Source organism: Opisthocomus hoazin, chromosome 7 (assembly GCF_030867145.1).
Source record: "Opisthocomus hoazin isolate bOpiHoa1 chromosome 7, bOpiHoa1.hap1, whole genome shotgun sequence".
Lineage (NCBI taxonomy): Eukaryota > Metazoa > Chordata > Aves > Opisthocomiformes > Opisthocomidae > Opisthocomus > Opisthocomus hoazin.
The window spans coordinates 32,339,756-32,361,630 of NC_134420.1; the positions used below are offsets into that span (position 1 = coordinate 32,339,756).

At 39.6% G+C, this 21,875-nt stretch overlaps 1 protein-coding gene across 1 annotated transcript in view; it reads right to left on the reverse strand.

The window, feature by feature from the left end:
• Positions 1 to 899: 899 nt before the first annotated feature.
• The window catches only part of LOC104328116 (cytosolic phospholipase A2 epsilon), a 33,960-nt gene continuing 12,984 nt past the window's right edge, over positions 900 to 21,875 (reverse strand). The window contains exons 7-21 of the mRNA XM_075427135.1: positions 15,508 to 15,550; positions 14,862 to 14,925; positions 13,549 to 13,691; positions 13,312 to 13,401; positions 12,563 to 12,600; positions 10,777 to 10,912; positions 8,706 to 8,842; positions 7,496 to 7,718; positions 6,476 to 6,590; positions 5,589 to 5,726; positions 5,209 to 5,316; positions 4,289 to 4,480; positions 3,637 to 3,806; positions 2,438 to 2,624; positions 900 to 1,570 (exon numbers count right to left, since the gene is read on the reverse strand). Coding sequence (XP_075283250.1) covers positions 1,362 to 1,570; positions 2,438 to 2,624; positions 3,637 to 3,806; positions 4,289 to 4,480; positions 5,209 to 5,316; positions 5,589 to 5,726; positions 6,476 to 6,590; positions 7,496 to 7,718; positions 8,706 to 8,842; positions 10,777 to 10,912; positions 12,563 to 12,600; positions 13,312 to 13,401; positions 13,549 to 13,691; positions 14,862 to 14,925; positions 15,508 to 15,550 — 1,993 coding nt within the window. The 3' untranslated portion in view covers positions 900 to 1,361. The remainder of the gene's footprint in view (positions 1,571 to 2,437; positions 2,625 to 3,636; positions 3,807 to 4,288; positions 4,481 to 5,208; positions 5,317 to 5,588; positions 5,727 to 6,475; positions 6,591 to 7,495; positions 7,719 to 8,705; positions 8,843 to 10,776; positions 10,913 to 12,562; positions 12,601 to 13,311; positions 13,402 to 13,548; positions 13,692 to 14,861; positions 14,926 to 15,507; positions 15,551 to 21,875) is intronic.

Genomic DNA, 21,875 nt, shown 5'->3' on the forward strand with positions numbered 1-21,875 from the left:
ACAGTGCCCTTTCAGGTGTTTCAGGTGCATGAACAGAATGAACCCACTTCTCTTCCACCACTCAAATTGCTCTAGGCTGCACCACCAGTTGTTTTTTCCATAGGAGAGAAAGCTTCTTTTCACATCCATTTCCCAGAACTTTGTTCCATACAAATAAATTTGTCGCTCCTGAGCATAATCAAGGCTCTGATCCCAACACCAGTACTGCCCTGATGACTCAGTCTGAAGTTCATCGCAACAGTAGGAGTCTTTTATTATCAAAAGGAAGATAATCCCAAACATTTTCTGAGCTGCTGTGGCCAGCCTCTGCATCACAGCTCCACAGTCCAGGGCTGCTATTGTGAAAAACTGAGCTTGTAATCCGCCTGTTACAGAGCTGTGAGAAGAGAGTCTTTGGCAGCTACCTTCCCTCAGAAGACCTCTAGAATTTTTGATGAGAAGAAACTATTCTCTCAGGACAACCCCTGCAAAAAGACCATTTGCAGGGAAGTGTTCAACAGCTGCAAAAAATACGGTTGGATGGGAGATCAAAAGGCCATCTTGCATTGCCATACTTTATGCAAACAGCTAGCACCCACTTCCCATCTTGTGAAACACCGGGAGAAATTGCAAGGTAATCTTTCAGGAACAGTCAAGGCAGGTTAAGATGACTGAGACAGGACAGTCAGCAGCAACTCCAAGAGAAAATGAAAGGGAAGTTGGGCAACATGACTGCTGCTTAGGCTGACTATAGGTGGTTCTGTGAACAGCAGCTCAGAAGATTCGTCTGACCACGTGAAACAATGACGACCTAATTCAGGGGTATTTTTTATTGATTGTAAAAACTGTATAGATTTTTACAAAACTGACAGTATATTAAGAAACGTATTTTCATAGATTAGTGAAGAAAGCCAGTTAAATAAAAACCCCGTAGTGGACAGACAATCAAATCAGAGATGACAACTTTCAGTGTGTCAATAACTAAGCTAACCAAGACCTACATAATGGATTAGCTATTTACCAAAGAAATTTCAGTTCAAGAGATTGCTCTTCTGCTGAACAGAAAAGAAACCTATAAATACTGGTTTGATTCACATTTTAATGTGCTACATATTTCATTCTTCTCTCACACAACACTATATTAATTTATACAGAATATATATATATCAATTGGTAAAGTTACAAGGTAACAAACCTAAACACAGATTTGCTGCTTTGAAGTTTGCTTTGTATTAAACCACTGCTAAATTCCAATCTGTCCAGCACGTCCTCAGGATGATGCAACTTCTACTGCAGGTAACACTGCCAAGCATCAAACATCTTAATCTCACCAGATAATAGACAACCCAAGAAATACTACATGGAAGGTTAAAGCTAGCAGGCTAATAATTCCGCTGCTTCCTCCGTGCTACTGCCAAGTGCAAGGCCTGAATTATCAATTTCTCATTATTCAGGATGTTGTAATCAGTCAGTTTCACCAGTTTGTCAAAATTCTCTTCACTGAAACACACCTCCCTTGTCGTAAATGGGGAGAGGATACTGGAGACATCAACTTTGCCTTCAGCCATCTCTTCAGGAGTCCTTTCCACACCTGAGGGATAAAGCAAAAGGAGATGCACCAACAAGGTTTTCTTGCACTATGTGGCTCATATCAGTCATTTAAGTAATTACAGGTAGAAAATGGAGACTTGGAGGGAAAGATACGATTTGCCAGAGGGACGTAAAAGTAGTCTAGTAGCACCGTATTTCTCAGCCTCTGGATCAAGCCTCTGTCCAAAAATTATGTAAACCCAAACATCTGGGAATGAGAACAACATTGATTATCAGCAGCTATGCTTGTAGACCACTCCATGGACAACAAACTCTTTGTTACCCAAACTGGTAAAGTGCAAGCAAAAGAAAAGCAAGATACTCTTGTACTGGATGAAATAACAATCTTGTCACTGAAAGTTCAGGCGAAATTACGGCACTCAGACAGAGGACACCGTTCATATTAAATCAAAAAATCTCTGTCCACTCAGTCCTCAGTCTGGGAGACTATTTTTACATATGCGAACAAAACCCAGATAAATGGGCTACCACCAAAACCCTAAGAAAGTTTTGCCTCCATCTTGGTTTGCAAGAAGTGGTGCATAAAGAGTGCAGGTTTGTAGAGTATAACTGCTTGTGTTGAGGATGTGCCACCTTTGCTGTATGTATTTTGAAAGTTTTAGCTTCATACTATATCTAGTAAGTCCTGTGGAGTAAATGCCTATATTCATCTCAAATGTGTCAGGAAAGCCTCTGGCGTTCTCATGGTTCAGACATACTGACAAAGACCAGTTATTTTTGTCAGTGATGAGACTGATAATGCCAACATTGGAAAGGTCAGAGATGACAGTGAGATGTTCAATATGAAATGGAGAGAACACACTAGGCAAGTGACTTTTATTGAAATTGCTAGCCACAGACGACTCACCAGGAGCTTTATATTTCTTGAAGGTGTCATTTACTAGGGGGAAAAAGAGCACTGTTGGAGCTTGTGGACTTTCAGCATCTTCAAACACATAGCACTCCTTCAAGTTTTCCCTGTCTTCCTCACTTATCTCAATTTTGGGAAATGGGACTCCTTGCCCCGAGAGGTACTTTGCAATCTGATCCAGAGGCTGGATGAATGAAGAAAATAAGTAAAATTAATACAAAGAATCAAAACTCAAAAAAGATCCAGAGACCTGGACTTTTTAAACTCCAGCAGCTAACAAATAATCTAAGGCTTGAATCTTCCTCTGGGAAGATGTTAGTTTTCAGACGGAAGCAGCCATAACCACACCAGACATTGAGGTTTATCTTATTTTCTGCATTGCCTTAGGCAAAACAAGAAAACAGTCGCTTTCTTTGAGCTTGCAAATGGAGCCACAAGCCAGAAGACTGATTTTATACTTCCAATGAAACAGGTTCAGCAGGGGAAGGCAAAGAAACTGCAAGAACGGAGAAGGAACAGATCAGCCCAAATTGTTCTGTGTCATTGCCTTCACTTCATTATTTACCACTTTCCCAATCTTTCTGTCCGATGCATAGTTTGTGATTGTTTGATAATGACTCCCTATTGAGAAATACACGTATCAACACACCTTATGACCTTATGAAAAAGAACTTTAACAGCCATATTTACTGTAAGTCTCTGTTTATTTTTATATTATTCTCATTATGTATGCAACAGTGATTACATTATTTTTCATTATTAATCAAGTCCAGCATCAGCTAGTACATTTCCCTAAGGCTGATATGAGATAAACAGGTGCAGAGACACACAGGTTTTCGCATTTAATCTGTTACAATATCATCAGGACTTCCCATTGCCTCTAACTTCCTCAATTCAAGCATAACCAAAATCATTATCAGAGCTCCAGAATCCTCCTCAGTCAGCTCTTCAAAAATCCTCGGATCCTCCACTGCAGTAAAGACCTTCATGATTTTATAATTCCTATATCCCTCACTGTCTTCTAATATCCTTCTTAGTTATTGAGAAATAACTCACCTAATAATCTACACAATAAATCATACAAAAATCACCTAATGCCCATTCCAGTACTGGGAAGTTAGTTGGTTTAACTTACAAGTGCTAGAGACCAAAACAGCATGAAGGAAAAAGATCTCAGATATCATGGCTTTTCTTACCAGTGTCTGGGACCCTCCGCTGTAATTTAAATGGAGGATGACATCCACCTCCCTCTTCGATCTCAAAAGTGGCGGGTAGCTGGTATTGATGAAAAAACCAGTATCAACCAGGGAGAGCTGATCATCTGCTGTTTCCATCAGTTTATTTGGGAAGCAGTCTATGACTGTGTCTGAAACACAAACATTTCTCATTACAACAAATAAAAAAACAAGATTGACTGCTCCTCTGCAGAAAGTAAAAGAGGGAAGAATAGAGAACTTTGCCCTTCATTTTCCCTGCCTTCCTTTGACTCACAAGCAGCACTGATTTACAGGAGTAAGTGACACACTACAGCTTTTTCTTTCCTTCCTTCCTGGACACCTCAAGCAGCTTTGGCCCTAAAGGGAAGATCCCTCCTGCCTCCTCAGGCTGAGCTTACTTCATCCACTGGAACACAATCCCCAGAAAACAAAATTCAATTTCACCCCTCAATCCCCACCCCAGGAAATGAGATGCTGTTGAAATCTGGCTTCCATGTCTTCCATTTGCAGAAGGGAGAAGTGGAATTTCAGTAGTCAGTCTTGTCTCTTCCTCCTTGTTGGAAATCCTAAATGAATTCCCAAACATAATCCTCCTCAAAACGTTATTGGAAAACATGCTGTGTTACTGTGCCTTTCCAGGTAGAAAATCCTTCACTCTCCAGGTACTTGCTATGCATCTGGAAGCCTCTGATAAAATTGGGATACTGTGCAATTGTTGGGCGTCCTGTTAAGACATCTCGCAGAGCAGAGGAAAGGACACTCGAGGGACTGAATAGACATGTGTCTACCTCACAGGGATTCACGGACAGCAAGGGTTCTTCCTCTGCAAGAAGGAAAGAAGAAGTTCTGAGTTTAGGACAGTTTTCGGATATGATCAATATTTTAAAAAATGGAGTAACTAACACACACTGTTATCACCATCCACCACCCTGAAGATAAATCAAATATAGTTACAAGCCCTTAAGGCCTATGCTACCAAATAAAACTCCCCATTAGACAGTGAATTAAATGACAGCTACCTGCAATGCCCACCTCTATTACAATGTGTGGTGCAGGTGAGAGCCAAGTCCCAAAACATACAGGACAACATCAGCCTTTGAACAGGACACCTTCAGCAAGCATGTGAATATCACCCAGCTGCAAACATTAGCTACGTCAGGAGACCAGTCACTCCAGGCGCTCTGTGGAATTCACAGCAAGAGCGAGCTTTCTCCTTGGGCAGTTTAGTGGGCATAACATCCCTCTGCAAGAGATGTTGTCTCTACTGACAGTATTAGTGGCCAAGGAGGACCACATCCTAACTTAACGATCTTCAGATGTGTTCTTAATACACTATTTTTACATGTCTATGTCCTTTAGAAAAGGCACAGCTTTGCCAAAGAAGCACAGTTCAGTTCTAAGTTAGGCAGAAAAATTTCTTAGCTGACATCTCTTCTTTGCTTTCCTCATCTTTCTCCCTGACTCTGACAGCATCTCTTTAGGCTTTAAACCTCTGCACAGAATACAAGCAATATATACTGGTGGTAAAAATAAACCACAAAAACATCTCACCAATATCTTTTACCCTGTCTCTGGTCCATCTGCTCCAGAAGTCCTCAGAATCAGTAGCCAAATTCCAGATGTACATCACATCTATGGAAAATATACTACTCCACATGCCTGTAATGTGAAAGAGAGAACAGAAACTAATTGATGGAGTAGTCTTGTAAGAATTTTAATTGGTGCATACCTTTGGTCCTTCACCTTGGATACTTCCTTTCTGTCTGGATGGATACCTTCGTGGGCATACCTAGGTATGTCCTTGCTAATGCAAACTACACCTGTTCAACCTGTTTGTTGGTGTCTTCCTAGGGTTGTCCACCACAGCCCATGTGCTCACTCGCACCAGTTGCCTCTTGAGTAGACTACTTTTCCCTCTAGGCAATAGTCACCTTGCATGTAGCAGATCCGAGTCTCTGAGAGCCGCTTCACCAGCCTTCCCATAAAGAATTCACTTCCAAAGTGTTCTGCGCGAATAGACGCTCCATATTTCAGGAGACCAACTTCATAAGGAGTGAACTCCAGCCACTCTACGGTGACAGCAGCCAGATCATGAAAAAGCAATAATATGTTAACTATTGCTAAACAGAAGAGTACTGGAGAGCAGGAACGAGTCATGGGAAAGACACTGGCTAGTTCATAATACGTTGTTCACCAGCTGTAGCAGTATTATTGCCCTGAGAGAATACACATATTTTGATACAGTAATCTCCAGCAGACAAGCCCTGGTCTGAATGAAACCATAAGCATTCTGTGCAGATAATCTTGCCCAAAAGCATGTATTGCTCAGTTATAACTTGTTCCCTTAAGGGCACCAATGACAGAGAACTTCGCATTCAGCTGGTGTCATGTACTCAGCTGCTCATATTAAACAAACACTGTGACAATTAATACTAGAGAAAATAGTGATTTCCTGCCATGGGACCCCAAAATTAAAAATTTTCACTTTAATTGTTCAAAATAAGACCACATGGAACCATCACAAGAATTAGTTTCATTACAAGGTTTTTGTGGCCAGGACAAATTGTGAGTTTGGCATCTTCTGTGGTATGAATATATTTATGTTTCTGGCAGTGTATAGAACTAAAATGTTAAAGACTAAGCACATTTGGATTTTTTATTTTTAAGTGTTAGTCACTATTATGTGAAATTTTAAAAGGTATTTTTGCAATTAGAATGAAAGGACTGTTTTATTAGTAAAGTTGATTACATGCATTTAGTCTTAGTTCAGATCATTTGAATTATAAAGTTGTTACAAAATCTGGATCATAACCATTACCTCTGAATGCCTGGGCACTATAGTTGGACTTGAGGTTGATGGCCACATAGATGGGCAATGGGTTCTGACCATTATCCACTGCCTGCCGTTGGTCCGAGAGTCTGTGCTCATCTTTCTGGTTTTGATTAAAAGAGGTTAATGGAATGAAGTGACAAACAACTTGCACTTGAAATAATATGGTGTGAATTATGATCTTTATCCAGATTCTCCTTCCCATTTTCAGCTCAATGGATTGTGTAGAAGTATCTGCCATGGGATATTCCAAACTTGGCAAATATCCCATAAACAAAGAGATTGACTGTAGATTCAGCAAGGAAAAAAAAAAACAAAACATTCCCAGGAAAAAAATATATGGCTATGTGAAAGGTAAGGTACTTTCCTTGGCTGCTTTCAGGGGACAGAGTTTATTGTATTTTAATATATTTTGCAAGTATATTCATATGCAAGAATATATTCTATTGCACATGACAATTTAAAACTTCCTTGTATAAACATAAACCAGAAGGAAACTACTTAAGTTATGCTATTTTTAAAGTACGAAGATTTCTATCACTCTTTTTTAAAAGTTGTTAACGTACTTACAGAATGTTTTTTCCCCCGCTATTTGAATCATCTCCATATGCAGTCTGTAACTAAGTCTGTATAAATTTATATATTCATTTATACTAACAAAGTAGATTGTTTTTAATTTTTAAGTGCCTCTTCTAGTCAGAATACTTCATGTCCAAAAGTGATTAGTTTACATTTCAAAACAAATTTTTCTCAGGATTTTTCTTTCTTTCAGAAGAAAGAACACCTTTAACTGCAATGCCCTGGCTCCTTCAGTTCAAGGTCAACGTCACTTTAAAGCAAGAGTAGTGTTTTAGTAATGGACCTGAATATACAGAATTTCATCAATCACTAAACTAATTATTTGCAGTAATAATACTGAACAGCATCCCAGGATTTATTTTCCTCTCCTTTTCCTCTCCTTTATAGCTACAGAAGTTCATCGAGTTTCTCGAAAAAAAGGAGTAATACCTTATCATGTAGCATGGATTCAATGACAAGCCCCCAAAGGTCTATGAAAGAAGTGTTATGTCCTTCTTTAGTTCTCTCCATCAGGTCATTATAATAGTATTTAAGACAATCCAAAGAAAAACAGCATATCTTGGATTTGGTTACTTGCTTGCGAGCTTCCTTGATTGTGTCCTCCAGATATTTTTGTGACCAATTAGCATCTTCATATAAGTTTGCCATTGTCCTGAAGAAACATTAGAAGAAAATAATGAAAGAGAGCTCATGCCGTGGTTTGGCTTCAGAGAACTTTTGTGCAGCTTGGTTGCCTGTTTCTCAATTCATATGGGTTTCACAACTGAAAATTAACCACACCTGAAATACTGTAATTTCAGGAGCAAGAGAACTGGGCAATTCTTGGGTCTTGGGCACCTCCTGGTATTTACATTCTTACTTGTCTCCTTGAACCCATAACACAGACAGGTACACTCAGATCTCCACATACTTACAGAGAACTTAAGAGAATTTCAGCAATTACTTAGACAAAACTACCATTAAGGTTTGGACTTATATAATGGACTGACAGACAATTCAGTGAAAAAAAACTGTCTCCACTTCCAACGAGGTGTAGAGGACTGGAGCTACCTGGAACCCACATGATTAAATACTTAAGTTATTTAAATATGACATCATCTGCCGTACACCCGCTGGGAGAAGGGAGCACTTTATAATGAACAACCGTAGCTGCAGTCTCTCAGAGATCAGTAACTTGGCGTCATTTGTTGGACTGACTGCAACAGTATTAATTCCACTAGCCCCAAATACATCTTTTACCAGAAGGAGATGCACTCTAAATCCAAAATGGAAGTGAGAATAACCAGCAAATGGCAGGCATAAACTCTTCTTCCCATCTTTCTTCAATTTCCAGTCTAAACACAAATTTGTTGTGTTCAGTCTAAGGTATAATTGATAAAATATTAAAAGATAATAGAGCATTTATATGCAAATATCAGGCACTGACTGTGTCAGTGTGGTGACAAAAGCAGCCGATGAACATGACCTCTTATTCAGTATATTTTGTTTCTTTGCTCTAGGTGGAACCAGAGGAGATTGTGGGGAAAATGGAAATGCTTTTGATTTACACTGTGCCATATAAACTGATGGTGCTGTACAAATGGTCAACAGTATTATGCAGAAAGAGGGCAAACATAAACCTTGTTTGGGTCATTCTCACCATGTGGTACCCGATAAACCACCAATGTAGGAAATGCAGTCTAACAGATTGAGTTTCTGGAGACCCAGCAGGCTGCCATACATTGCTGTCAGCGATCTCGTCCCTCCTCCAGTCGTTGTGATGGCCACCACCGGCACCTGTTCAACACAGCAAGGCAGGAGGAGTGAAAGCCATGCATGCATTAGTGACAAGCATTCCTTCTTACTGCAGAAATCAGATAAGAGGTTGCAGGTGCCGACAGAAGCAGTGACCTTACTTTGTGTAAAAAGGATGTGATTGTTGCAAAAGGCTTCTGTTGCCACCACCTGACTGATGGAAGAGGGAAGGCTTTTATCATACCCACGCAGATCTGGTGGGCGGGAGGCTGTTTACTTAATATATAACTGGAAATCAACCTCATCACCCTGGAACTCTTCTCTAAGCGTATTATTAGAAGCCATCATAGCAAATACAGGATTTACCACGCCAGAGCAGATTAGCGATCCTTGCTTCTGCCTCTAACAATGACCCATGTCTCAGAAGAACGCACAGCACCCTGTAATCAGCCAGACCACACAACAGCCAAAGCCTTCCTGGCTTCAGGCCACTCATTACTTTATGTCCTGAAGCACAATCACCGACAGGGCTTCCCCCCCTCCAAGGTCCAAGTGTAACTGAAGAGACAGACTATTCTTTTAATCTTTTCCTGATGAAGTACACTCTTTGCTCCTGTTAGTACCTTGAGTTGTGTGGATGCCTACATGCTCCATGGAAAAAGGTCTATTTATACATTTCAAGTATTAGCTTCTACTTTCATCAAGCGATCTGCTGTTCTACAGTCAATAAATAGAGCTTGAAGAAAATATTTCTCCCATTCCATGAAATTAAAAAAAAAAAAAAAATACCCACAGGTGTTCTTCCTACCCTAAACTTCATAAGAACTTAAAATCTAGGAAATTTTATAAAATAATAATGAGGATATATCTGATCATCTTAACCAAAATTAGAATAACTACAAAAAGTTATATTTTGTTTTTTACATTTTCTAGCATTTTCATTATGAATAAGAATTCAAATGATAATTTTTTTTTCAGTTCAAATGTAAGTTAGTTAACAAGGTAGAGGTGATTTTCTTTCCACAATTTTGAAGTTAAATAAATGAATAGGAGAGCTAGAGTAATCAGACCTTTCCAAAAACCAGCTCTGGTCTTACAATTTTGGTCTTACCGGCTCAACCACTTTTCTGTGTATCGGGAAACTCTTAGACATCTATGTAAAAAAGTTCTTTCCAGTTCTCTTGAAAACTTTATTTGCTATATTATTCTCTGCTCTGAAAGCCAAAATACAAATTTCTTTTCAATCTGTACCTTATCAGCAGCACTATTTCTTTTAATTGTCAGCTAAAGAGGATTCTTGCTGTTGATATGTTTGTGCTTTTCTGATCTTCAACAACCCAGCTAGGCATAAACAGTTACAAAACTTATGACTGAATTACAGAGGCAGGAGCAGAGGCTACAGTGATAAAGCTACACTGTTAAGCAGCTGTTTCATCTATACAACTCAATGATGTAGTAACACTCGCTCTTCCTTTCCAGCTTGACAGTTTTATTCCAGTAGTCAGTTTTCTTAACAATACACCTGTTCTGCTGCAGAAACTACCCAAAGTATATTTATTCAGAGGTCTGTGTGAAAATTTTTGCTTCCTCCCCTTAAAATCCCTTACAAATGCCATGACCACCACCTTGCCTCTGTTACTGAGCTAAGGCACACTATTTCCCAGGCAGGATCTCCCAGTTGTTCCATGTCTGCCCACTATAAACTTTCCTTCTGAGACCCATGAGCAATAACCAAGTATAAACAGGAACGGGTTGCACTGAAGAGCTGTTGAGAAGTTTTTTGGGGCTATAAAGGCATTATTCCGCCTTCCCCGCTCTGCTGTAGGAACCAACTAGTACTTCTCTTGCCTAGGTGGCCAGGCCTGCCCCAGAACAGAAGGATTAATTAAACTGGGTGTTTTTATTTGTGGTTTCAATTTGTGAGCCAGGCCCTGATCCCCGGAGAGGAGTTGCTACCAGGGACTGTATTGGCTTGCCTCGTGCTCTTTCAGATCCTCCTCCAAGTGAAGAATCTTCTTCAGAGCAGCAGCAACATATCTCTTCCTTTTCCGCAGGAAGTCCTGCTCTTCCGTGCACAGGCTAAACCCCAAGCGCACATCCAGGTCTCCTGAGCTGGAATAGACAACGGGACAAATCAGGGCAGGCAGGCAGTAAACTCCACAAATCATCTGTAAAACAAGCTATTTCCAAGTCTGCATATTGATCAAGGAACAGAAGAAAAAGGAGCATTTCTATTGCCATCAGGGTGAAGTAGTGAGGATGAAGAGGAGTATCCAAGGTGCTTTAGACTTCTTGTGAACATGGGCACAAAGACAAGACACACAACCCAGGGAAATATCACCAAAAGGGGTAATTTCAGGAGTAATTTTTTCTGAATCCATTCCTTTTTGTTATCGTGACATCCTGGGAAACACAAGTGATGCCACCACCACCTGTTCTCAGGTTTTGACAGCTCACTAACAGTATTTAAAGTGCAGGTCCTAAGAAGCTGTGCGATGGAGCTTGCTGCAGGACTTGCTCTGCAGTTCATCACCCTCTGCTCAGCCTCTGTCCTGCAAAATCCAGCCTTTCACCTGTCCGCTGAACACAGTTCTAGACAAGCATTTGCAAACTCTGCCCTGAAAATATATAAGAATATCCATGATTTATGCCACATTGGCAACCACACTGAATTTTCTCCCTTGAGAAATGTGAAGCAGAAGCCAAAAAATTTGCAGGAAAAAAGTTACAAAACCAATCAAACAGCAACTAATGTTTTGTGCCTTCAGCAACAAAAATACACTTGCTATGGAGAAGAGCACTCAATATTGACCAAATTTTCTGGGTCATATCACCCTCTGGTGGCTGCAAACTCTATCCTAAATATTACTTTCACCAATTTTTGACAAACATGAATGTTTCAAGGGGCAATGTTGGTAACCTCTGTTCTCCAGCATATTTTGGTATAGCACAGTTTAATTTTGGAAACAGAAAAAGGTCAATTAATCGAACTTATAAAAGCAAACAACTTTTCTAGTGGTAGATTAAAATTTCTCTTGCTCACTTGCTCTGTCTATAAACCTGTATCTGCTAGATTTACATTTCAATTTATTCTCTTATGGGCTGAGACTGAGCAGGTAGTTCTTCTTCCCATGCTCTGAATTGCATTTACATAAACTGCTCCCATGCTCCGAAAATCCACCTTGTTTCCCTTCTGTGTTTCACCCAATAGTAAGGATGCTGTGCACCACACGAAGTTTTGAGCTATACCATAAAACCTCATTGTCTTCAATTTTACCTGTCGACAGTGAAATTCTGTCCCTGTGAGAGGGCTGGCAGAGGTTCAGCTGGTCAGGTCTCAGCTCCCATTCTGCTCAATGAAGCAGCAGAAGGGGCAGAAGCCAGGCTGCCCTATGTTTGCTTCGGTGATGTTGCAAAGTTAAAGAGGAATAGAGTTTATTTCAGTCATTGAGCAGATCTGACTATTGGCATAAATGGACAAAAAAAATTAATATGCGAGTAGTGCAGTTTTACTCGTGTCTAAGAATAGTAGTCATAAAATAGGCAAATTTACTCTGAAGAAACCTACCAAGGCTCATAAACTCAGATTGAACTGCATGATCCTGTAGCTGCAGCAGACTTGCACTTACCTGAGGCACCACATGAGTACAGGACAAAGCACTCACGCGGCGCATGTTCATCTCTCCACCTACCATAGAAAAAAACCTAGATAACTAGTTTACAGTAATCCTGGACGGTAGGACGAAAAGAGGCGTATCTTACCATTTTCTTGCTGTCAAGTACAAGTGAAAGGAATTATCCTAGAAATCCAGAAAATAAAGCTATTTACCATCAAATTTTAAAACATTTCTTTCCTTCAAGCTCAGGCAAAGCTCATTCAGTAAAAGAGGAGGTTCACAAATAATAATTCATATTGCAAAGGACATTATTTTGGTACAACTGATGAAAGTCTGACTCTCTGGTGTGGAATCAAATTCTCTTTTATCCAATAAGCCTCTCTGGGGCAGCTAGTGTGTCACAAACTTGCATGTTACACCACACCAGCTCACAGGGCATATGCTTAGAAGGAGCCACAAGAATGAGACAAGTTACTTTCATAAAAAAAAGAAAAAAATTACAGCAAAAGCACTCTCAATATCAATATTTAGACAAGTTACGGTCTGAATTCAGCCTGCATTATGGATTTTTATTATTATTATTATTATTAGCAGCCATTCTGGAATTATCCCAATATCCCCAAAATAGTTTTGGAATGCATGTGCATATGATGGTCACTTTCGCTCCTTGAAACCACTTAATTCCAATTTTGGGATGCAGGTTTGCAATGATTTTCATATTATTATAATTATTAACACCTGTTTCCTTAAAAGGGAATACGACAGTTATTTTTTTTTTAACATTTTCAATAAATAGCTGTACAATTTTACACAGTGCACTCGGTAACTTTATTTCTAGCAGGACAATAGTAAGTACATTTTGAAAATATCTATTTCAAGGTTCATAGCACTCACCTCTTCTACTATTATTTCCTTCTGCAAAGGGAGTGAATTCAGAGGGAAAGAAAGGACCTTGGATTTTTCGGTTTCAGTTTTATCTGCCAGCTGAAACAACATCAAAAGTGGTAAGGATGTGCACATAAAAGGTTTGTCATCTCTAGAATTTCTACTAAGAGGGCTAGTTCAGTTCACTGGTTACACTAATTTCTTCTTCTAAAGTCACTGAGGTTCACATACAGAAGGGGAACATACCTCTGCTGGTAATATGATATCCAGTCTTGTCTGGTCATTTATGACACAGTGAAATACGATGATCCTAAGGCTGGGGTCAGAGCCCAGTGAAATCTTCTGGCTTCCTTCATGGGATCCCTTCACTGTAAATGTAAACTCCTTATCTAAACATAGAGGCAGGGAAGGAAGAAAGAGAATTTTAACTATTCCAAGCAAACACACGTAAATAATATAATAAAATCTGCTCCTACTCCTCTGCATATTTTTTGTCTGAATTTCCTTATACCAAGACAACTAGGAAACAGATTGAAAACAGATATAAGACATCTTGGATCTGTATAAATCATTAACATACAGAAATTGCATAATTTTTATATACTGTAGCATACTACTTGTTAGGTGCTTTCCATGAATAAACAAAACCAAGGTTTAGTTTTAAAGGAGTGCCAGTTTAAAATCATTTTGAATTATTCACATTGAATAAGAGAGTAATTTATTTGATGTCAGTTTTTTCTGGTTCATTGTATACATTTTATTGTATATTGTGTCTGCTACAATTCAAACACAAAAATCAAGCAGACTGATCTGAAACTTCTTATAATGCAACTCAGCCATTGCTACCATTTTATTCATAAAGGTCAATTTTCTGCCCACAAAGTATCTCAAAACAGCCACAATTTTTTTATATTTGCCCCATAAGCAGCTTTACACGAGCTACTGTTTGTTTGAATGAACTTAAAAGACCAGTGAAGAGTCCTGCTATGTTTATTACAGCTACATTTTACAGGCAAAGTCCTGATTCGGTGGTGATTTGCATGTTGTGCAGACTCCTTTGATACAATTTTCCATTTAAAATTAAGAGCTTACGCTGCTTATTTTTTGTTGAAGCAATAAAAGAAAAAAAGAACAAACCCTCCTTCAGAACCCTGAATGTGCAGAAATTTTGTACATACTCAAACCCAAATTAAACATACAGGACAAGATTTCTACATATTAATTTAATTATAAGCTGATTTTAAAAGAAGATCCAATTTAGTCTAAAATTTTCATTTTGAACAAGCAATAAACAGAGTACTAATATATTTTTGTCAAGTTTTTCCTTCTAGTATATATGGCTATATTTCTGCATTAATTTAAGATTTGCCTTGGAACTAAATACTTGACTAACTTAAATTCTGACAGATACAATCTTTCTGCAAGGTGGGGCATGGCAAAACTAAGTATTGTGTAGCTAGCTAGAGCAACATGCACAACAGATTATTAATTTTTCAACATCTGTTGTAATGACTGAATCACAACATAAAAACAATAGGTTAATGAAGCAATAACCTCACTTGTGGATTGCTGCTTCAGCTTCCCTGTATCCACTCTAACCTCCAAACAGGAAACCTCGCGTGCCTGTAGCAGGAGAGGATAAATGACGATTGAAAGAAGTGTAAATGTCATTGCAAGTGATTCATACTGTTCCCAACCAATCCCTCTAGTTGATCAATGAGCAACACAATTATTATCTGTTACCATGTTTTCAGATAACACGAGGGCAATAGTGACATGGTATTTTTCCTAAGTTTGAAACTAAAGAGGAACAACTCATGAGCTGTTTGGAGAGACAGTTAAGTAAAGAAGAGACCTATTCAAAATAATAGGCGTACTGAGATATGGGACTCTTATTAGCGTTTTACCGCTTTCTTTTTAACCCCTAGTAGTTCTGGGTGTAATGTGGGAATAATGGGTAGGAAATTCAAGTTTATAAGAGAAAGTAGGTGGCACACACATGCTGACAGCAGCCTCACAACATGCCTTTGCAGAAGATGGCACCGCACTGGAGCAATGGGATTAGTGCCAGCAACAGAGCCTTTGTCTCGGTAGGACAGTGTTGCTCACAGTACCGGCTTTGGGACACAGCTCAAAGTCTGCAGAGTTAAAAATACGAACACTTATTATGCAGGCACAGGAAAGATTGTAACAAATATACCTTACCACTAGTACTCCATTGGTAATGATGCCATCAGGATAGTCCAGACTGAAAAATAAAATGGAAAATATAATGTCATGGGTGGGACGACTTTGAGAAATATTTAAGTCTATGAGTTAACATATCACTCATTTCTCCCCCTCCCCCAACAACTTTGACATTTCTGACTTTAACATTCTCACTCAAAAATACTTCAAAGCTATTATCAAGCATAGTTCTAGATCATAAGCTAAGTTGCAAGTTTTTCCATCCACTCATGACAGATTATGAAGCCAGGCTTTTACTCCTGTCATTTTTTCATACTTGCTTTAGTAAACCATGCAATGAATTCTGACACATGACACACTGAGTTTGAGAATAGCTGGATGCTGTTACATCCATCTTGCTTATTTTGATCATTACACAGTTTGACCCAAGGTTCTATACTTGAACAACTAATACACTTGTCTAGATTGCCACAACTTTCCAAAAATTATCATAACAGTAGAAGAAATAATTATTTGATAAAATGATTCTATAAAGTGAGATGCAAAACACACATGAGATTTCAATATATCATTATAAGTGTAGATGTGTTTCCACTTATCCATCTAGGGGCACAAACGGGTTCATATACTGCAGATGCCAATTTTTGTACTCTTAAATATTTTTCACTCAGAAAAATCAGGCAAAGCCTCATTTAAGGATATCTTGCAATTTACCATTTTATTAAATTGCAGATGTTAATTCATACAATACCTCAATAACCCACATGAGTTCAAAGGGAATACATATATATACTTAAAATTATAACGATTGATCACCAACTCCTCAACCTGTTGCAGACAGTATGAACTGTTTATTCAGACTTCACAAGCTATGGATTATACAGTCTGTAGTCTCACATAGTTATATACTTGAGATACGTATTTCATCTCAGCTGAAACCAGGCAATATGCTTCCTTTAAAATCAGATGAATGACATTGTTGTTATCCATTTTAAGAGAAGATTTATTAGATTTCAGTAGAAACACACATGAAAATAGCTTTTTAAAAATTGCCATGACAAAGGATTGTCCCAAAATTTTAAAGCTCAAACAGTTTTAAGTTTCATTTCCAAATCAGTATTTTCCTTCAAGAGAAAAATATGAATTGACTAAATGCAGTGCAGAACACTCAGGAAAAAACTTTCCAGAAGAAAACAAACAAACAAAAAACCAAACCAATCTGCCCATAAAAAAACAGTTATACACTGGGAAAAAAAAATTACTTAAGAATTTTGTAGTATCTTATTTTGAAAATGTATTTTAAAAGAGTTCAAAGAACATTGATTAAGAGTGGGCAGAAAACACTCAGTGTTTCTACCTGTATGCAGGGAAATGGGTTTAAGTATCACTGAAGTTTTGTTTCAGACACAAACTTTTGCACTTAATTACTATTACGTAGTCAAATAGTTGTTGCATTGCATGACATATGGTGTCATTATCCTCAAATACTTCATTAAAAACAATAAGGAAAGCAGAGAAACAGCACGGTGGATATTAAAAGACCTCAGCCTGCATAGTCTGGTGAAATGAAGGTGGAAAGGCAAGAAAGAATGTCTCTTCATGTAGATAAATACCCAGTAGAGTGAAGTATTATTTGAGATATTGGTATCAGTAAGCAATAAAGTTAGCTGATAGTTAGGAGGTCCAAGGCATGACCTTCAAACAGAGTGGAAGAACCTGCACTGTTGGACAGAACGGCTTGGAAGGCTCCTGGGAAGAACCAAGACAACACAGGCATTAAGCACCAACAGCTGAGGTGTCCTTCTTGGGGTGTCACCTCTGTGGTCACTGCTGTAAGGAAGCCCAGCCCCTTGACTTGTAACAGTCTCTTGTTGGTTACTCTCCACACTGCACTTCCAACTTATATATCCCAAATTTCAAGGCCTCAGCTGGTCACAGCATAAGACAGCTGTTTTTGAATTTTTGTTCTGGTTTGTTTTTTTTTAACTTGGTGATCCATACACTTATTTTAAGAGCAAAGGCACTCACATTTCTCTGAAGCTTTGGAGATCATCTGTGGCTAGAAACACAGCTGTGCTGGCCGCACAAGAGGTCTTACTCTTCGGGTTAGCAGGGACCTTTGAAGATTTTGCTTATCTTTGGAACACTGAACAACATCCACTTCTGAGGGCTGGCAACCAACCTTCTATTAGACAGCCCTCATTACACATACTAACGCTCCTGGCCTCTCCTCCATCATAGTTTGTGATTTGTGACCTTTTTCAATACAGACCTCAGTTTTCCTGTGAGATTGGGAGCATATTATGATCTGTGGCAGGGAAAGCCAGAACAGAGACGCTTGGCATCCCTCTCCACTAAACATCTGTTGAAGGGGTGCCTAAGACTAGAGTGGACATCATGAGCCCGGGAATCACTTCCCAACACCTGGTACGCATCAAATTGCTGCCTTCTGCTTTTTAGACCATGCCTGATTTATAATGAAATGGGTGATATTGTATGGGAAGTTACAGTCACACAGATTCTCATATTACAGTTCACATTTAGAGTAGACTACTGTGCTCCATTTCACCAGAGAATCTGGATTTTTTTGATACCTATCTACAAAATTCTAGTTCTTTCATGTCAGATCCAGCTTTTTAGGAGCTTCCACATAGTGCAGGCTACTTTTCTGAGCTTTCTGACAACCCAAGAGAAGCATGGGAGAAGGTACTATTTCAATAAAGAAAGCTGTATTGACCCCAATGATTCTTTGGTTGTCATCTGCCTCAACTTAAAACTTCTGCCTTCAGTGGTGCTGAAGGTCACAGGCCCTGTGACTTCCTGCCACAAACACAAACAGTACATTCAGCCCCCGATGGATAGAAACTCAGCCTAAACTGAGAGTTTCCTCAGCAGTGCCCAAACCAAATGGCTAGCATGATCTGCTGGTCCCCCCCCTTACAGGGGATATTTCTCAAAATAACACAGCAGAACTATAGAAAGAAAAAAGACTTTTATTTTCTAAAAATCATGCTTTTGCCATATTTCAATAATTAATATTTAACTTTTATACAACTTTTTGTACACCTATTTACATTTATTTGTGTTAAGTGGGCTTTGTTTTAAACATTGTCTTTCACATTTGAAAAAAAAAAAAAGGGAGTGGAAGCTCAGATGAAAGGTTGTGTAAGAGTGGTCCTTCATTCTTCTAAGAGTTGTTTGAGATGCATCTCCTCAACTTGAGACATCTGAAAGATAGAAAGAGGCCAAAAAGATCAGAAGACTCAGCAAATACTCTGGGGGCCCTCAGACCTCTCCTTGGAAACTCAAAATACCTTTTAGTTTGTCAGAAATTTCTTTGTGGCCCCTCAATATCAGGTGTGGGCTTCAGAAGAAGTCTGAGGGGAGGGGGATGTTGAGCGAGCGAAGCCACCTAGTCCAGCGGGACCCTGTCCCTGTAGCAACTCGTAGAGGCTCTTGCTGATGCTGGACCCTACCAGTGGAAACATAGGGGAGAAAGCTCATGTCACCCTTGATAATCACCAGAAAATAACACAAAAAACACTAAAGTATGCAAATCAGCAACCTGTGTACAACAACCTTACCTTTTCTGTCACTGCTGCTCGAGGGCAGCAGCTCTCATGCCAGTTGGGCACGTGTTATGGGCCCATAAAACACTGGGCAGGCGTTTGCAATCCCTTGGCTCGGTTGCTGGTGAAAAGGCACTTGGAGGAAGGAGCATGCCTTCCTCTCTGTGTCGTTAGGATCAAACGTCTGGGTCTCAGTGCCTGCCATTGGTAGTGGCAGCAGAGAGGTGAGCATTTGCAGGTACTGCAGGAGTGGTGTAAGAGGGAGGCAAAACTAGAGAGGGTATTCATCTTGCAGTTGTGGAAACCAAGCTACCAAAATGAAGGTTTTCTTCCATTTTAAATACAAGATAGTGGGAATGAATGCAGGAAGCAATTTTATACAGCCCACCAGTGTATCAGGACAGAATTTTTATGATGTTCTTTGGTAAAAGTAACACAAAACACAGTTTTTGCAGTGAGGTCAATAGGCAAACAAAAATAGGCGTGACAAAGGCACTATCATAAATGTGACCCAGGAAACTTTCTTGGCCTGAGGTTACGCTTCACATGTGATATTATTCATCTGAAATGCTGGAAAGAAAGAACAGGCTCATATAGTAAATTTTGCAATTGGTAAAGTCTGGAATGAAGATGGGGAAGGAATGAAAAACTACTTCAGATAAAGAGTGTTAGACAAAATGTGCTGGTGGGAATAATTATTAATTTCAGAGATAAAATGCCACATTTACCCCAAAAAAGTATGTTCTCATTGTTCCCATCACAATACCAGATTGGTAGAAACTGTCCCACACAGTTAGCTTGCTGCTTATTAGCACTATGGTTAGCTCACCCCCTCTGAAAATTATCTCTAACCTCTATCAACACTTCTCCCATCCAGTAATGCCAAAAATGCCATAACCTGCTAAGCTTGCTCAACATAGGAGAGGTCGGTTTGGTCCATAGCTTTCTGGTGACCTGTCTCAGCCACTTCCATCTTTCAGACTTTTTCAGGGCTCTTTACTATCATAGGTAATGCAATCAATTGTCCCCATTTTCAGTGCACAAACCCTTTCATTAATTATTCCTGACATCACACTTTTCTATGTTGAGGGGAAAAAACCCCTCTCAATATCCTACCAAGATCACAATATTTAATTAATTCAGATGTGCTTACAGCTTTACTCCAGACTCAGCTGATGGCAGAACAGCACTGATCGCCTGACATACACAGGAAGTGCAAACGAAGAATACTAGAGGAAATGTTTATCTGCCTTCTGACAAGAAGCCCATTTTCCCCAAAGAGTGTCTTCTCTTTTCTCAGTCCTGCTGAGACCTCACAGGGACATTCTCTGACTTAGGATACAGTAATTTCGTCCCTTTGCATTTGGAGTTCTTCAGGCCACAACTGCTACATTGGACACCCAGGTACCACACTATGAATTAAAAAAGTGGATCTGCTGTGTTCTTGCTGTAGCAACTGAGCCATGACTGTGATTCATTTTAAAACCTCTTCCTTGGGACTGCCAAGGGTGGTTTTTACTTGTACAGTCCCAACAATCATCTTCCAACCAGTAGAATTCCTACTCAGATGGCACCTGCAGAAATTGCTAAATTTCTGACTTTATGTATTGAATATTTCTCCTGGAAAACGCAATTGGCTGCAAGGTCCAAGAGAAGAGTTTGACACAGAGCCATTGCACACATGCTCAGAGACAAATTCCAGCCTCTGTCCCCATACGCAAACACACTCACACACAACATCCAAGGCAGACAACCTACCCGGACCTCCCTCATCAAAAGACAGGATTATCAAGAGTATGATTCTGTGTACCAACTCCATAACTTGCAGAGGAAGGAAGACCCTAGACAGGCCATTTCAGACGTCTGTAGTAGCTCCCTTCCCCATTGCCATTACTGATGTTGTGACACTCCCAAGCTGTGACATGCACTATTTGTCTTGCCATCGCTGGGCCTTCTGCCAGTTTTGGTGCACAGTAAAAAACCAAACAATCCACCCTAGTGAGTTTCTATGAGTTGTAATAGTAGGTTCTGGGACTGCTTTAACTCTGATGGCTTTTTTGCTTGTGAACACTAGGAGATCTTTCCTTTGCCATTCATAACACTGAGCTACTGCCCTTTCTCCAGCAAGCCCCACTTTCCCCTTCTGTCAGGAATAAACACCTTATTCGAAGCCTCCACCAATGTATTATTCTGCTAGGCCTCCTGAAGTGCCCCGAACACCTTGAGAAGTTCTCAGGAACACAATCCCTTCTCCACAGTCGTTTTAACAACACTTTCAGTCCAATAACATGGTTCAAATTGGTAACAGAAATCCTTTCAAGTAACTTCCTCAGAGTCATAAAGCGTATTATGGAGACAGACTAGAACACCCATGATCCTGCATCAGACTTCGTCTCCAGTTAGAGCATCAGGCTCCCAGATTTCTCCACAGCATGAATTAGTTGAAGCAAACATGTCCCTAAAGAGTCAAACTCCACCAACAGCTTTCAAGTCTATCAGCTGAAGCTAGTGCTGCTCCTCCAGTTTTGCTGGTTCCTCAGTCCTCAGCCTCCCACAGTGATCTTCGCTCCTTACTTTACGCAGAATGTTTAGTTCCTCTCCCTGCTGGAGCTCACACTGAAGTCTACCACAGCACCCTACATGTAGCCAGATGAGCTGAACAGATCAACTTACAGGAGAGCATTTTATAATGGTGTGGATTTGAAAAGCCAGATTCCCAAAGAAGGGAAGACATAAGACATTTAGGCTTGTCACTCCTTCTTCTAAGGGTACAAACTTCCTGAATATTATAATTGTCCTCATACTTCCTTGTGTATG